General features: G+C 34.0%; 1 protein-coding gene across 3 annotated transcripts; it reads right to left on the bottom strand.

Annotated features, from left to right (window-relative positions):
* Window positions 1-4,315: 4,315 nt before the first annotated feature.
* Window positions 4,316-18,135, bottom strand: LOC130809810 (uncharacterized). Of its 3 annotated transcripts, XM_057675623.1 has the most exons (6): window positions 17,911-18,107; window positions 13,408-16,512; window positions 12,596-12,704; window positions 12,453-12,497; window positions 5,245-5,342; window positions 4,316-4,912 (listed from the first exon to the last, which is right to left on the bottom strand). In XM_057675623.1, the coding sequence occupies exons 3-6, from the start codon at window positions 12,647-12,649 to the stop codon at window positions 4,837-4,839; spliced, it is 273 nt and encodes a 90-aa protein (XP_057531606.1). In that variant the 5' UTR covers window positions 12,650-12,704; window positions 13,408-16,512; window positions 17,911-18,107; the 3' UTR covers window positions 4,316-4,836. The 3 variants fall into 3 exon arrangements, with proteins under 3 accessions (XP_057531606.1, XP_057531605.1, XP_057531607.1); XM_057675622.1 differs by lacking the exon at window positions 13,408-16,512 and having other exon boundaries at window positions 17,911-18,135; XM_057675624.1 differs by lacking the exon at window positions 13,408-16,512 and having other exon boundaries at window positions 12,596-12,653; window positions 17,911-18,108.
* Between the last annotated feature and the right edge of the window lie 703 nt (window positions 18,136-18,838).

Raw genomic sequence — 18,838 nt, 5'->3', positions numbered from 1 at the left:
AAAGTACCTGTTCCAGTTGAGATAAAATCCGATTCTCAAAAAATTCATAATATTTAAAAACGACCTCTAAATCTCCTACACTTTTATTTATCTACCACTAGCTAATTAAAGACAAAACTCAATTCTCAAAAAATTCATAATATTTACAAACAACCTCTTAATTTCATACACTTTTATATATCTACCACTAGCTAATTGGTTGTTCCGAAAGGAGATAACTGGGTTGGTTAGTCCTTCTTGGGAAATCACCTATTTCCTGGAAGACAAAGAAACAAGTCATCGTATCTTAAATCTTTTGCTGAAGCCGAGTACAGTTCTATAACTGCAGTAACATGTGAACTTAAATGGTTAAAGGGTTAGGGGTGATTATCCAAAAGTCATGAAGTTGTATCTTGCTCAAAACCCAATATTTCATGAACACACAAAACATATTTAAGTTGATTGTTATTTTATTCGAGACGCCATTCAATAAGGCCTTGTAAGTCCTTCTCATGTTCCCACTAGTACACAAATGACAGATATTTTCACCAAGGCGCTCGGCTATACTTAGTTTCAATTTTAGCTCCTTCTCCGCAAGTTGGGCATTTGTGATCTTTATACTCCAACTTGAGGGGAGGTATTTTAAAGTTGTATTGTGTTTAGTATATTTTATTGGCCATTGTATAATTAGTCCATCTTCTTAAATTGATATTCTTGTATATATAATCATTTTTTCAATAAGAAAACCAAAGGAAAAATATTATTCCAACAAGATGACTTGAGACACAAGGGTACAACTTAAATAGTACAACAGCCCCAAAGGACAGCAGTAGCTTGAGAAATAAGGGTAGAACAGATCATGAAAGTATATTGTGAATTTATTGTTTTATCAGAAATAGTTAAGTTGTTTGAAGGTTGTTTGGAAGTTAGAATAGTTGTAACACCTGACCTAAGTTATATATGCCAACTAAGTTAGTTATTGTCTTTCTTTATTTTCCTCATTTTTGGATTTTTGGATTAGATACTATAAATACATCCCTAGTTCCCCTTGTAATAAAATTCATTGAGGTATTCAGACAAGTGTTGTATGTCTAAGGAAAGTGTGGATCACATCCCTAATCTAGTTAATATTCTTGTGAGTAAATGTTCTAACATGGATCAGAAAAAAAAAAAAGAAAAACCAGACAGTATAAAAAATGATCCACAAAGGTTGTCAATCTATCTCAACAAAAGGAGTAAAATATAGCATAGAATTAGGAAAAAGTGGTTGGCAGCCAGAAACATTAAAGATTATTTTATCTCATGTACCTTTTTTATTTCCAATGCAAAACATTCTTTTTCTAAGTAATGCGAACCTATTTTCAATGCTTTTCTTTACAATACAAATCACTTTTAGAGTAGTTTTTATCTCTGCCCTTGAAACTCTAGTGAAGGCTCTGGTGAATGTGAAGATTAAAGATCGTCGTGCCACTACTCTTCGTCACCTTCTTTCAATCAAAAACCGTAAACTTTCAACATAAAATTTCAAGAATCAACATCTAAATTGTAGATCTAGTCATCTAGGGTTCTTTGGTTTCAACCTTTCAGATCCATGTTCATTCAAGCATACTAAGCATGTATCTAGTACCAATCTGTATCGGATGTATCGGACACTGATTAGGCAGAGAAAATGGTGAGTCCACGTTACATAGAAAATAAGTTATGAAGTGCTATGTGTAGACTATGTTTTATTTTAAAACATAAACTCTTAAGAGATCAAGGTTGAGATAATAGAAATTCTTACTAAGATTTATACTTTATTTTGAGTGAAGTGCCTATAGTTAGAGTACTCTTAAATGACTTCATCTATGTGGATATGGAAGTGAGGTCGCTTCCTACAAAATGTAAAGACAACAATTCTTAACGTTGACTATTATGGGATAGACCTGTATAGTCGTAATAGCATAGTTATATCACAACTCTAAGAATAGATTATGCGCGGTATATTTTCTGAGATAGGGTTCAAAATCTCGAGTTACCCATGTGTTCCTGTATGATTTTTTAGGACAATTAATTACAAACTTAATCTCCTGATTAAGTAATTAACCATAGATTAAGTGCTGGTGGAAGCCTATTTTTGCTATCTTTCCAAACTATGTAGTAAGATCGTTTGAGAAGATAGTTATTCCTGTAAAATGCAACAATGGGTTAGTAGGGGCAGGAATGTTTTTCCGGGGACCCACTCCGACGCTCAAGTCTGTATCAGTTTAAGACAAGTTGTCTAATAGGTCCTTCCAAGAGCACTATAGCTACAAGGTGGATTACTACTTAGGACTTATTTAGACGTAAAGTCTTTGTATTTAATATCTGATAAACGTTCTTTTGAAAATTGATCAGAACAATTGCAATTACTTTTAGATTTGTGATTATGCTATTAATATTCCTCTGAAAATCGGTCTTTGAAATTCAGTTGTAATAACTCCTTAACAATAAATTACTTTGAGTTCCTTGTGTTTCTTTCTTAATAATAGAAGTTAGTTACCTCATTTATGTGCTCCTTGTTATGTATTTCTAGCTCATCATTGTGAGTGCAAAACATTCCCTTGATACTTTACTAATTCCTAAAATTCTCTGCATGCCACAGTCCTTATCTTGGACGTGTCAAGTATTTAATTACTCTATTGGATTTTCCTTTATTTTCTATAGCATTCTTTGCTTCTCCTTCGAACATGTGTCCTGCTATCTCATAATGCCCCTTTATAATGGACAAGTGTCTTCTAGTCGCACGTGAGCTTCCCATGCACTAATATTATTACATACGTACAATGTCATCTTGACCTTTTCAGATGAATGTTGCCAGATGAATGTTGCCAGATGACTATCTAATCTTAACAATTCTTCCCAGATTAATATTAATCTGACCTTCTCAGACGATCTTCTATCATAATTACTCATGGTTAATCTTTTACACACACCATGTATATTCAAAAGTATACTCACTAAGTGGGAGTTCATCTCAAACGACACTCTTATTTTATGTTCTATCTATATTATTTGCTGATATTACTCAATAAATGATTTGAAATTTCAAATGGGAGATTGTTGGAACAAAGTAAATTTTGTCAAATAATTGGCCTTGCATTTGTAAAGTCTTTTGGTATTCGATTGAAGTAACAAACCTTTCATTCTTTTAGTGTTTGTTATTATAATATGTAATGAAAGTTACAAATGTTTTATTTGCAAAGTTTTTTTGTACTAGTATCATAATATGTAAATAAAGTTACAAACCTTTTATTTGAAAATTTTTCATTTGCAAAACCTTTCATTAAAATATCATATATTTTGGTGTTCTTTGCCTAGTAGTTATGCAAACTACTTACTTTATGGAAAGTTGTTTTATCCTAAAGACATTGCGTTGTGAAGATCTACAAGCACTAGCCAGTAGCGAAAGAGAGCAACATAGTCTGCTATCCATATAAACTGTTATTTTAAACAGTGCTTTGAATTGATTAATATTAGAAAAAAAAACAATAAGTGAAAAGTGTAGGAATAGCATTCTGTAATAGCTTTGAATAGTAATCTTAAACTGTAAATAAGTCAATCCAGCCTGATTTGTTCATTAAACAGGTAATGTTAAGGTTAAAATTTTAAATTTGAAAAAAATCTGTATAACTCATTTAATTAAACAAGTTAATTTTGAGTCAAAAAAAAATTAAAACTCAAAAATAAATATGTCAAAAATTCTAAAATAGAAATAGATCAGGTAAAGTTATAATATTTAACACAATTTATTAGACAGATTAGATTTGAATCAAAGGGCCATTGATCTGTTTACATATGACCCAAACATGGCTTAACTTGGTTTGTTTGACAAGCGTACTCCTTTCCGGCATTAACTATATGAAGATTTCATGTACTTACAAATATAACCTCAAAAGCAATCAATTCAACCACAATAGTTTACTAGTTTTAATGCGTTGCTCAAAGCTCATACTCGCTCGGTCTTTTATCAGATTGTTAATATTCTATTTTAAAATATCCTTTTTAATTTATAATATTTTTATTTTTTATATTGTCTTCACCACTTTCTTTAATTCTTATGCACTATATTTTTTCGTTTTTTCTCACTTCTAGTGATATTCATACAATTGAATCCAATGTAGGTACTTGGCAATTCATGAGGACCGAGGAAGCATTTGCCAATGAAAAGTGAAACTTAATTTCATGGAATTTCTTAAAATGTGCAATTTTTCCAAATGAAAACTCAACATGAATGGAGGAGGCAGTTATCCCTGGCCACATTTATTGTCCAAATTTACTTGTGTTTCAGAATTCCGAAAGGGGTAAGAAGAAAACAGGAAATAAAACAGTCATTTTATTAATTTTTCTCTGCATTGTTAAGTACACAAGTAAAACAATCAGAAAATACTTGAGACAAAATACAATTTTCCAAATCAAAGAAATGGTGATAACATTACTCAAAATGAAATTGTTACAAAATAAAGGAGTTCGATCAAAATAAATTTAGTGGCATTCTCATGGGGATGCTAATCAGAGTGTACTCGATCAGGAGTCTGTAACTCAACCGTCACAAGGGCTGCAAAGAGCTTTACCCAAACTCGATCAATTATTCCACCTTCTATTACAGCCAACAGCGATGCAGATCAGTGTACTTCTATTACAACTATTAAATTCAAATTCAGTTGTATATAACTGCAATTACTTCTTAATAGCTCTCCAATATCTTTTGTAAACCAAAATGCAGACCAAAAACTAGCTCTTAAACAGATCCAAAATCTTTTATTACAACATATTTTGATGGAATGATCATCAAAACTACTGGTCAGATCATACTCTTCCTGCAAGGAAGTCAGAAGCTCAATTTTTGCTGATCTTTTGACCAGTCAGCCTTTCTGACTCGTACAGCATGTGATTTATAAGTCCCCTGGCCGCACTGCATACAAACAAAAAATGTAAAAAATTTTGGAATCTGTTTGTATTGATGAAGTGAGTTACAGGCACTGCACATTTAAGGGTATAGATATAGGCAATATACACTTCTCTTCATTCCAATGTCATAGTTGGAACTTTTTAATGTCTATCATAACACTGGATTGTTTCTTTGTAGTCTTAAAAAAACATCGCTTCCTAGAAAGAGAAACTCAATTTTACAGTTCAAATGACCTAAAGTTCATTGCAAGAGATAAGCTACCTAGAAGATAAATATTATAAGCATCAAAAATAGTACTGATGATCAGGAAAATGTCGCTAAATATCTAAACTTACTCATCCTTTAGCTTCTGAATTTTCTCTGGTTCTGTCTCATGCATGTGTTTCTTGAACTGTTGCCTTACCATACTAACCAGAAGTGGTGTGTTATGTTGCTGTATAATCAAGACAGAAACAAGAGACATATGAGCTAATGCTGCAGGTTTTGAATTAAACAATAATCAGCCCAATGTCAAAAGGAATATTACAGAACAATCAAACAAAATACTACTATTTACTATGTAAAGGAAGATATATCCTTAACCACCCATTTGGTTGTTGATACAAAATGGTAGTAATGAAAAATGATTGAGGTAGAACAAAGTTCTATCATGTCATTTCAAATCATAATGCATTTGGAATAAACTTTTAAAACAAAATGAGATGATTGAGGTGGAAGAAGCACGACCACTAAATTTGTCAAGAGATTTTCCTACTAAAATTACACTAATTTTCCATTATCATTCCTACCATTAACGCTAACAACCAAACGGACTGCAGTGTGATTAAAGCATAAGATTAGCATAAACATTTGATGTTGATGAGAATAGACAAGTGAAATATTTATCTAATTATAGACATTATGGAACCATGAATACAGAAGAGGAGTCCATAATGGATTTTGCATTCTCGTACGATTTGTAAGTGGGGTCATACTCACAGAGGAGAGTGCGGTCAAAGAGTCCCTCGGCTCGAGTAAGGAAAATTTTGTAAGTGGGTAAGCATAGCGATCAGTAGCAAGATCCCTAGGTGCTGAGTAGTAGCTGGATGTGATCACTTATCAGTAGTATATTGATCAGTTATTGGTTTCTCAATCGTCTCTGGATGGAAATTGGACAATTTAGTCCAGGTACTTAATGCTATCAGTAGCATTACAAACATATTAAACAGAAAGAAAGATAAAGAAAAGGATTGAACTATTATTACCTAAATTAAGGTGAGGTTTCTATTTTTACAATCAAATAATTTTTTGAAAGAAATAATCAAATAATTAATTATAGTTAATGAGTGAATAAGCTAAGTAGTAAGTATGCAGTATGCAATGTTATTGTCAGAGAATACAAAATCATTATCGCGAATGAGCTTCAACATACACCTGGATCTAACTTGCAATTCAATTGAATAGCCAAATAGCCAAATCAAGCTTTAAGCCTAGATTAGTACCTACTAATCATAATATTAGGTAATTAACTATTAGTAAACATGACTAATATGGCAGTGATTAGCATCATCTCTTCACGTACCTTTAATAATGGGTCAACGGTTTTCAAAAAAAAAAAAAAAAAAAAAACAGGTAAACGGGTACCCGCTAAAAAATAATTTGCGGCCCATGACCCGACCCGGTTAAGGCCAAAGATTGCAATTTTTTTTATTTTTGACCCGCCATTTATGAAGCGGGTCCACAGGTCGGGTCGGGTATTTTTGAACACCCCTAGTTGGGAGGGATCTGCTTCAGATTCGAGGGTTCTAAATATGCATTAAATAGAGAAGATAGGTTGATAATCCCTCAAGGAAAGTACCTTTTAGAAGATTACACATTAAAGGTGAGTCTACTTACCCCTTATAGAGGTGTAAGATATCATCGCAAAGAGCACTCAATTCGTGGTCCTGAGACCACACAAGAAATGTTTAACCTTCGCCATGCCTCAGGAATGCAATTGAAAGGACTTTTGGAGTTCTAAAGAAGCGCTTCGCAATTATTGCTGAGAATGAGCCTCAATATTCGCTTAGGGCAAAATGTAAGATCATATTGGCATGTATCATTCTTCAAAAATATCTCATGGGCATTGATCCGGACCTAAGAATTATTGATGAAATAGATAGACAGTTGCTTGAAGCGGTTATGGAGGAAAATGAGACACTTTCAAGAGACAATGATTCTAAGAAAGGAGCAAAGATAGGAGATGATATTGCTAAAAAAATGTGGGATGATTATAAATGACATTTACAAAATGTAGGGCAAAATTAGGAGGTATGTGCGTTCCTCATACTTTATATTGTTCTTGTTTAATTTATATGTTCATTTGCTTTATTTTGTTAATTAATGTAAAATATTCTTCTAACATTTTAATGATGGAAAACTGATTTTGTATAGTTGTCCTTTGCTAATGTCATATATATCTAGATGGGAAAGTGATTGGTAATTTGCCAATGTATTGAATCATTGTGGGGTTTGAACTGTTTCTTTGCGCCTTCTTGTGAACTGAAAAAGACTGATTGCATTTGCTACTGACTACTGAGCTCTATATATTGATATGAATTTTTTAATTTTTTTTCAATGCATAGATGGAGAAGAAAAGTAAAATCGAAGAGTCATCGTCTAGCTCTGTCCAGTACAGTACAAATGGATAAGGTATTCATTGAGGCATTGACTAATGAAGAAGTGTGTGGAAATCGAGTTGATGGACAATTTACTTCGAGGGCCTATGACACCATGCTCAAAGCTTGATCTAAAAAACTGAAATTTCTGTTTACCAAGAACCAGTTGAAGAATCATCTCAAGACATTAAAAAGGAATTTTGGGGAAGTTAAGATCTTTCTAATACTAGTGGTTCGGGTTGGAATGAAGAGAAGACAATGTTCCAAAATTATTTGGACTTGTTATTCTCTTATATGTGTTGCCAGGTATTTTAGTTACATATACTCACCTCTAGCATATTGTTTGTTAATTCTAACTAAATTTCAATAAATAATTAAGTGTTCGCAGTTGCAAACTGCTTATTCTTGTGAAAAAATGCGGAAAAAAAAACAGAGACTGCTAAGTGGAAAAATACCCCATTTCATCTATGACTCCTTGTACAATTTATTTTCTAAAGACAGAGCAACCAGTGAGCTAGTTGGGACCGCCAAGGAGAAGAGAATGAAAGTGGGTTCAGTGAGACTTGAATCGAGCACTACTAAGGAGGAAAGCAATACTGAGCTTCTAAGTGAGTAAGTGCAACTAATTTTTGACAAGGATGATAGATATAGTTAATTACCTAAATCGTATGATTCGTTCACCCAGGAGAGTGAGTATCCACCCAATACAAACTTCTTATTCTACATGTTCGCTTTTACAAGACCAAATGTAAAGAAAGTCAAAGGAGAACGTAGGATTAAACGGTGGAGATTAAAAGAAGATAATGCTAAAGTCTTCACCGAGAAAGTTATTACAGAAGTGGATTGGGAGATGATTTTGAATGTAAAGGATTCTTGAACAAAGATAAAATTTTCCATCATTCGAATAGCTAAGAAGATTTTAAGAGAATTAGTTGGTAGTTTCGTGGTAAAGAAGGATACAATATGGTGGAATGAGGATGTCAAGAAAATTATCCAGAAAAGAAAAATGTTATCTTACACTTGAAAAATGCGGGAACGAGGAAAACTTGGTCAAATATAAGGAAATCAAAACAAAGAAAAAAGTAGCAGTGCGAAGCGACATAGAAAATGTTTTAAGAGGTATTTGACAAACTAAATTCTAAATAAGGAGAAAAAGATATATATAGGATGGCAAAGAGCAGGCAAGCAAAAACTACTGACATAGGTTAGTGAAGTGTGTTAAGGATCTTATTTTAGAACGGGAAAACCAAGGATTGATGGAAGGAGTATTTTAATGAGCTGTTTAATGGCGAAAAGGGCATGTTGTAAGGACACAACAATCATTTCCTTAGATGAAAACAAAGAATTTATATAAAGGATACTAAAATCAAATTTGGATTGGGCATTGAAGAAAAGAAAGTTAAAGAAAGCAGTTGGGCCATATGGGATATCTATTAAGGTATGAAGATGCTTAGGGACAATTGATGACTTGGCCAACTGATCTATTCAACAAGATTTAGAGGATTGCTCTGACGATTGAGAAATAAAACTCATGAGCCATACAATGAAGCTATAGGAAGGAGTGATAAAGATACGTACGCGGAGATGTATCTCTACAATATAGAAACAATTTGGATTTAAGCCAGACAGATCTAAAATGAAATCAATTCATCTTATGAGACAAAAGATGGAGTACAATCGTGTTAGAAAAAGAGACTTACATATGATTTTCATAGACTTGAAAAAGCACACAACAAGAAAACAAGTGAAGTACAATAAATACATTAATATATTGCAAGATATGTATCAAGTAAAGACAAATGTCAGGACATGTAGAGGAGAAACGGAGAAATTTCCAATCATAAATGGCCTTCATCAAGACTCGCCCTAAGCCCTTTTCTTTTCGCAGCGATCGTAGATGAGATAACTCAATCAATACAAGGAAACGTGTCTTGGTGCATGTTGTTTGTTGATGACACTTTTTGGTAGATAAGACCAAGGAGGGAGTAAATGCTAGTTTAGAACGATAGAGACAAGAGTTGAAGAGTTGGTGTCACGAGGTTTCAAATTAAAGTCGGAGCAAGACAAAATCTTTGGAGAGTATTTTTAGCACAAATGAGATAACGAGAGGCACTATAAAGCTAGAATAGAAACAAATCACTTCCAAAAATGCTTCAAATACCTTGTGTCCATATTTCAAAATAGTGGGGACATCCAATAAGATGCAACTCACAGAATTATGTGCGGGTAGCAAAAATGGAGAGCGGCTATTGGAATATGATGTGATCGAGGTGTGCCCTTAAAGTTAAATGGTAAGTTTTATCGAACGACCATCCAACAGTCGCCACTTTATGGATCAAAATGTTGGGTTTTTAGAAAGAATCATAATAGAAAGATCAAATTCGCGGAAACGAAAATGCTTCAATGGATGAGTATGCATACCTTGAGCGATAGGATTTGAAGCGAAAATAAAAGAAAGGGTTTAGGAGTTGCAAATATTGAAGAAAAGATGAAAAGAATCATTTAAAGATAGTTTGGGCATATGGAAAGACGAGTATTATAAACTAACTGGTAAGAAAGATAGAAGGCTAGAGATAGATAGATTTAAAAAGCGGGCAAGAAAGGCCGAAGATGACTTGAAGGACAGTAGTAGAAAAAGGATATGAAAGACCTTGACTTAGAAATTGAGATAGTAGAAAATCGGAATGAATGTTGATGAAGAATCATATGGACGACTACTGGAACTCGTATATTGGTTCATGTGTCGACCTCAATCTTTTAGAATTAAGGTTCCAACATCGATGTTGTTGTATGGAATCACAATTAAAGTTGTCTACACTGTCTTTAAACAAAAATTGAAGCCCATACAATAAATGAGAATCAAAACAAAAGCTTAAATACAATTTACAGGCCTAAGAATTCAAGCTATCAAAGACTAATTTTCCTTTGGCTTAAGTCTCTACACTTGTAAAGGTAGAAGCACAGGGCTCACACCTACAATAGTAATCACTAAATCGAGACTGAAAGCAACAAAAACGACAATTTTAATTTCAATAAACTAAAAAGCCTCATCACAACCATGTCAAAAGGTCATATGCATTTGTAGACAATTGGGTCACATATTCTAGACAATGGCAAAGAAAAAAAACTATATCCAAAATAACAAACTTGATACTATTAGCTTATTCGATTATACAATATTTGTTTTCTAGAATTCTCATTACATTCTTTAGCATATTCCTTTTAATGAAATTGATATTAGTTGTTGCTCGCACGCCCTTCTTTTACATGCATGACAATACTGACCACCTAAAGATCCACCTTGAGTAGCATCTAGGTAGGCATCATGAGACTCGAGATGGAATCGAAGAAAATAGAAGTGTTTTGTTTGCAATGTAAAAAAGAAAATAGGTGGTGATGTGACATTGTTTGGGTTAGAACGATAAATGTTTTACCTTTGGACAGATGTAGAAAATTTGGCAATAAGAAAGAAAAAAATACCTAGTTTGCACCACTATTAGAGTATTTTTGGATATGGAGATTGCCTAAAACTAATATGGGCCAATGTTGCCTATTTGTTGGCTTTTTAAAATGGGCTAAATTAAAATGTATGGACTAGTAGGTGGCCAAGAAAAAATGCTACATTTTCTCATCATATTAGGCTTTCAGACATTGTTGAGGATGACGCTGCTAACGTCAGTGCTGATGCCTTATTTACTTTAAATTTTTCTCTTTGATCCATTTGTTTTGGTTGTATGGTAACGTGGGGTTTCTTCTCCTTTCTCTTGTTACAATCTCCTTGGTCTCACCGATGTGTATTGTTTCCTTTTAACCTTCTTTTCACAAATGTTGTTTAGAGAAATGTATTTTTGACAGATTTAGGGTTTTTGATAGGATGGACCAGCCTACAAATGGACTGAATCAAGGAAGGTAGGAAAGTTAGAGACGAATCGTACTGGCTATTCAGATTTTAGAATAAATGGGTATGGCGAGAAACGATTCTGAATTTGTGATGATTGGGTGATGAGGTTGGGGTTGTTGAGGTAATTGTCTTGGTTTTGGGCATAAATCAAAATCACATATACTTGCATCCCATCGTTCTGTGTTTACTAGTAGAAATCTAAAGAAAAAAAAACCCCTTCCCACCCCCAAACCTGAAAAAGCTAAATAGGTGTAATATAGACCCACTTGGGTACTTGTCGATGGCATAAATGACTCGTTGATAATACAAAGTTCCTCAAAATGACCAATGACTAAATGGTTGAGCAAACAAGTTGGTGAGATGCCTGATACATTTTTTAGTTTCTCAAGCGTGCTTTTTATGAGGAATATTTGAGGGAGATGGCAAAAAGGATAAGATATGACCAGTCATATCAATTGTCAAAGATTTAATACATCTTCTTTTAGACATACTTTTGCTATCAGCATCTAATTTGTTTACATTGTGAATTTATATAGCAACAGCTCATAAAAAGTGTAAAAGACCTCACAAGTCACAAGGGTATTGAGTATAAATGAACAGTGCAAATAACATAAATCAAGCACTTATATCAAGCTATCACAATAGAGATCAGTAGCAGAATCTGTGCAACAAGGACAGAAGTTTGTTATAACCAACTGATTGTGTGTAACAGAATTGCATCTTAGTAGACAGCTTAGATTAGTAACACAGATTATCTTCTCTTGCAGCTTATTAATAAGAGTTGTCACCCCTCATTGTTTCTCAATCATTCTAAATCAAATTGATAAAAATAAAGCTTTCTTCTGTTGCACAGTGTGTAACATTATTCAATCAACGTTTAACATAAACAAATAAACTGATTTCCGGTCTAACAAAAACACAAATCTAAAAAAACGTGAAAATGAATCGAAGTTTAACCTGAATCGAACAGAAAAGTACGTTTATGGATGGAAATAAATGAACTCACCTGACTCCCAATATATTTTGCTCGCCGTAGACATTCACGATAAAGCTGCAAAACATAGACAAACAAATTAATCAAACTTAGGGAAACTGCTAATAAATCAAAAGACAAAAAGGTTAAAGTGTACCGGAGGCGATGATACTAACCCTGATGACATTGTTGGCAAGTTCTGGAGGTAATGCTGATTGCAATGAAGGCATAATTCTGGGTGACAGATTTTAATCCAAATGAAGGAATTGAAATTTATGCCAAAACCTAATGAGAATCAGGTCGGAAATTTTGATAAAATATATATACCATATAAATCCAAGCACCCACAATAATTAAGAGGCTAAAACTTCATAATTTTATCCGACCCAAAAATATTAATCAAAACTATACAAGCTTTATAATTATAATAAATAATAAAAAAGAAAATTAAGGGTGGAAAGAAAAGGAACTTATACTTGTACTAGTAGTTCATAAATTTACAATTCCACAAAATCCAATATTTTCAACATAAAATTCCAAGAACCTACAAAAATTAAGATACTTAAACTCCAAAATGTCATCATCCACAAAAATTAAAACAAAAAGATAATTTTTTTTGGACAAATAACAAAAATTAAAACAAAAAGATAATTACTAAACAAATAGTTCATAAGTTTATAACCCCACAAAATCAAAAATTTAAACCATAAAAATCAAATAATCCACAAAAATTAAGAGGCTTAAAAATTCAAATTTCATCTAACCCACAAACAATTAAGTTGGCGAAACTTCATAATTTCATTCAATCCACGAGAACATAATTTAAATTAAAACTCTAATAATATAATAAATAAATAAATCGAGGGAATATTTCCTTCAAAATTCTATCTACATTGTGTCATGGATCAAGAGCGGCCCAAGCCCATAATCAAGCACACATGCAAGGAAGAAAAGGAGTCAAGAATATCAAATTTCGGTTATACATCACCTTTGGCTGATTTTCACAAAAAGATGTTGTCAATGGGGGTCTTTATATTTTGCTGAGCTGTATTTTAGAAGTCTTCTAGAATATAGTACTTACAATATCTAAAGAAGGGGGGAATAGATTTCATTATGCTTGTAGTACCAATTGGTCTTGTACCGTAGGAGTTATCGAGCCACTCGAAGAGCTCGAGGGAGTACACTGCTCTCTATTAAATAATACAAGCATTCCACTTTAGCTGATATTTCTCTCTTCTTTCTCTTTTACTATTCTGTGTCAATATTGCTAAGCTTGTTTTGCTGGTTCATTTACTATAGTGCTAATCACATTCACAACAGTGGTATCAGAGCATTACCGATCATGCCGCCCGCACAAGCCACTCGTCTGGATGAATTAGAGGAGGTTGTTGCTGCATTACAGGGAGATATTCCAGAGTTGAAGGAATGCATGGAGGAACGGTTCAATGAGTTAAAAAAATGCTTTGAAGAGTCTCAGTCGAGGGTGGTTGCAGATCAGAACAAAAAATTGGATTAGTGTACAAAAGGTCAACGGAGTATTACGGCTGTCTTGACCACGCTTATGGCGGAAGTCAAAACCATAAATGCTCAGATGGGAGAAAATAATGGTGAAACCACTCAAGTTAGCAACCAGGAAAGGTCGGAGGTGGAGCAAAACCGTCAAAAAGAAGGGGAGGAACTAGCATACATAGAGGAGCTTCGGCACTCGGTGGAATGAAATACAGAAGGAAAAAAAAAAAAAAAAAAAAAAAAAAAAAAACCACTGGAATGTTCGTAAGCTGGAATTCCCAATTTTTTCAACGACGATCCAGATGGATGGGTTAGTAAGGCGGAAGATGCGTTAGCATGGTTCCAATGGGAGAACAAAAGAAGTACCATCACCAATTGGAGAATGTTGAGGAGGATGATGTTGAAACACTTCCGGGGACGCAAAAGGGGCTTTCTCATGGAGCAATGGATGAGCATACGACAAGAAGGTGGAGTCGAAGAATATGAGAAGGTGTTCATACAATTCGCTGCCAATCGTGTTTATTAGCGAATTTTATTAAGGGGTTAGAATGGAAGATTCAGACGGAATTGAGGTTGATGGATCCGGTGAACATGGATGAAGCCTTAGAATGGGCGGTGAAGATTGAGGAGAAGTTACTTGCCCTGGGATTGTTAAATAACCAAGGTGGACCTGGATGTAAGTTACCATCATACCCCCACCACCCTTATACATACCCAAAACAAAACCCACCAACAGTTACCCACAAAATTAACCCGACACCTCAACATTACCAACCGTCACCAAATTTTCACACCCAGCGAAACCCATTCCAAATTCCGAACCCCCAAAACCGAAACCCAACCCACGACAACACCCGACGGCTGAGTGATCGAGAATTTCAGGATCGCAAATCAAAAGGGTTGTGTTATAAATGTGATGAGAAATGGAGGATGGGGCACATTTGCAAAAAAAAAAGGAGTGGAGTGTTTTGATTGTAGCTGAGGGGGATGAAGATAACTGCGAAATTAAGGAAGAAAATGACGGCCCAGTTAAGGCCAAAACTATAACAACGGGAATATCGTTAAACTCAGTTGTGGGTATTGACAACCCGCGCACTATGAAGCTATAAGGCAATTGAGGGTAACAAGGTGATGGTGATGATAGACTCGGGGGCCACCCATAACTTTATTTCACTAAAAATTATCCAGAAACTTGAAAATCCTGTCGACCCGACGGAGGAGTTCGGGGTAACATTAGGTACGGGAGAAACAAGGTTGGGGATGGGGCGTTGTAGGGATGTGGAAGTGGATTTGGGAGCACTTAGCATCACAAATCATTTTTTGCCATTAGAGCTGGGCATTCGGATGTAATATTAGGCATTGAGTGGTTAGCCAAGTTGGGCACAATATCGACCAACTAGAAAACCCCTCTCATGCAATTTATGTGGAAGGGAAGCAAGGTCATATTTGTGGGGATCCCTCGCTGGAGAGATCAATATTCACCTTGAAGTCCATGATGAAGGTGATTAAGAAGACAAAGGGTGGGTTGTTGATATAGCTGACTAGCTTGCAAGGGGAAGTGCTGGGGGCAACAAAAGGGGTACCAACAAATGTACCAGACTCCTTGCAACGTGTGCTACAACAATATACTGACGTTTTCTAGGTGCCCACTGGATTACCACCAATACTCTCCAAACAACACCAAATTACCTTAAAGAATGGTTCTAATCCGATTAATGTCCGACCGTATCGATACCCCCAAATTCAGAAGGAAGAAATAGAAAGATTGGTGGCCGATATGTTACAAACAGGAATAATTCAACCATCTCGGAGTCCTTTCTCAAGTCCAGTTCTATTGGTGAAGAAGAAGGATAGGTCTTGGAGGTTTTGCATAGACTATCGAGCTCTGAATAAAGAGACTGTTGCCGATAAATTTCCCATTCCTGTCATTGAAGAGCTGTTGGATGAATTGTGTGGGGCCACTGTCTTCTCTAAGTTAGACTTGAAATCTGGTTACCACCAGATTCGTATGAGCAAGGAAGACGTGCATAGAACGGCGTTTAGAACTCACGAGGGCCACTACGAGTTCTTAGTTATGCCCTTCGGACTAACAAACGCCCCTGCCACTTTTCAATCTCTAATGAACGAGATCTTCAAGCCGTATCTTCGCCGCTTCGTATTGGTGTTTTTTGATGACATCTTGGTTTACAGTTCTTCCTTGGAGGAACATGAGCAACACTTATCAGAAGTTTAGAGCTCCTAGCTCAACATCAGTTTTATGCCAACGCTAAGAAATGTGTGATTGGGCAATCCCAAGTGGCGTACCTCGGCCACATTGTATCAGGCGAAGGCGTGGCAATGGACCCGGAGAAAGTAGCAGCAATGCAAGCATGGTCGCTGCCCAAGAATTTGAAAGAACTCAGGGGATTTTTGGGCTTAACAGGATATTATAGCCGATTTATTCAGCATTATGCTCAGCTAGCAGCCCCATTAACTGATCAGCTCAAGAAGAATAATTTCCATTGGAATGAGGAGACAACCGCAGCTTTTACAAGGTTGAAAGAGGTAATGCTCACTGCCCCGATCTTAGCCATTCCAAATTTTTCTGTCTCAAAATAAGCACCCAATCGCTTATTTTAGTAAAGGGTTAGGTGTACGAGGACAAGCTAAATCAATTTATGAGAAAGAGTTAATGGCCATTGTGATTTATTTTTTATATTACCGAGCATATATCATTGCTATAAAACAATGATTTAAGAGCCATATAATCATACTATATTTTAATGCAGTAGAAGATTTGTACACGTGTCACTACAACACGTAAAGTTTTCTATCCCAATTCTACTACTTAGGTTATCTTAGTTAATTTTTATTTTAAATTGAATATTCATACGTGGGAATATTTGCAAAATCAAATAATTTTGTTAACTAATTATGTTTCATTGATAATTATATTATTTATTTTATCAATTTGTTTTAATTAGAATGTTTTTTTATTTTTTATTTTTTATATTACCGAAAATTGTAGCATTGCTATAAACTAATAATTTAAAAGTCATATAATAACTTAATTACATATTTAAGATTAATAATTTTTTATTTAAATAATTAATAAACTGTTCTTGGCATGGGAATCTATCTAGTTTTTATAATCTAATATATATAAACTAAAGCAATGAAACAAAACCAATTGATCATTAACAGTAGCAAATATAACATTCAAAGTTAACAGAACATACCTACATATTTAAACGGTATAAATTGAAATTAAGAGTAGCAAAAAAAACCCTAACTTTCGAATATAATAATAAAAATAAATTTCAACAATGGCTTGATTTTAAAATTCAATTTGCACCAAAATCGTAGGCTATTTTCACATTTACAATCATAACTGCTCAGGTGGATGATTGCTTTGAAAAATAACATTCTCCACTTACGATAATACCCTTTTAACAACTTAAGTAGTTCACTACATCCTTATTAGATCAAGTGCAAAACCTAGGAACCCTAGACATTCATCATAATTACCATCAAAATTCAACATAATTACTATATAAAAATTAAGCACAATCCAAAAAGAAATAACAACAAAATTATATTTTCTGCTTATACTTTAAATTTTCAATAGGATCAAACCCTAAAATACAACCAACATAACAATCATCCTTGACACATTTTGAATTACTAAATTAGAATCAATTGATGCAAAATAAAGCCTAGCATTTTCTATATGTCATCAAAAAATGAAGATTAAATTCACTCATTCCTTGGCACGAGATTCAAAACTTGAGAATGTGGATCCTAGATAATGATGATAATATGTAATTATTTTTAAATTTAGGGAAAATTGAAAAAAAATCAGTTTTTGACGACGATTTATCATACCAGTTCTCTCAAACAAGTTGTTCATCACCTAAAATCAAGTTATTCATACTTCATAATACTAAATACTTTCCAATTTTAAAGATTAAAACAATAAAGTTTATAAAGAAAGTGAGAATACCTTAAAACTTAAATTAAAACTGAAATTGGAGATTTGGAGGGCGACGGCACCACAACAAGCGTCAGTCGGCAGCAAATCTCCGGTGGCAGCGGCGGTGGCCGGCAACTGGTAAAGTTTTAGGGAACAAGGAGAGAAGGGAGAATGGGAGAGAAGGGAAAAATAGTAGTCACGTGTATGCGTATGCGTTTTCTTTTCCCATTAGAATTTTTATTTTTTTAATTATCCCCAGGGCGCGTGCCAGGGTGCTCAAGCCTAAATTCGTCCATGTCTCACTTTTATTTTTCTGAAAGATGGTCTGTTTGAGAGATTATTTCTAATTGGATTGACCCATTATATATTTTTTAAAATTTCGTAAATATACATTAAAAATAAGGTAAATAGGCATTTAAGATATTGTGAGTAGGTATTAAGGATACGACAAATAGGCATTAAGAATAATATAAGTAGACATTAAATTTTGGTGAGGTGGACCCGAGAGACGTCTCTCAAAGAGACGGTCTCTCAAGAGACTAGTTGTTTATTTTTTTAAATATCATCTATAAATTTATACTCCCTATATATTCATTTTAATTACTTATTTTTATATCCTCTATTTGTTTTTTGTCTCATTCTCCAACTCAATTTTTTTTTATACTAAATTTCACTCATTTTACACTAGATGCAAAATAAAAGGGCATAGTCACTATTTTTTCACTTATGAAACCAAAGATATAAATATAACTTATTTGTATCATTTGTTATTACAAATAATTATTACTTGCTCTGTTCATAAATACTTACAATGTTTGACTTTTCACGCAATCTAATGCACTAATTTAATCTTTAATATATCTAATTATGTATAGTGAAAAATTATAAAAATTTGATATTAATAATGAGACGAATCAAACAAAATCCTACTTAACTATGTTTCAACTTATATATTAAA

The sequence above is a fragment of the Amaranthus tricolor genome, chromosome 4, assembly GCF_026212465.1.
Source record: "Amaranthus tricolor cultivar Red isolate AtriRed21 chromosome 4, ASM2621246v1, whole genome shotgun sequence".
Taxonomy (NCBI): Eukaryota; Viridiplantae; Streptophyta; class Magnoliopsida; order Caryophyllales; family Amaranthaceae; genus Amaranthus; species Amaranthus tricolor.
Note: the sequence above shows the minus strand (reverse complement) of the source record. Positions and strands in the feature narration are given on the sequence as shown.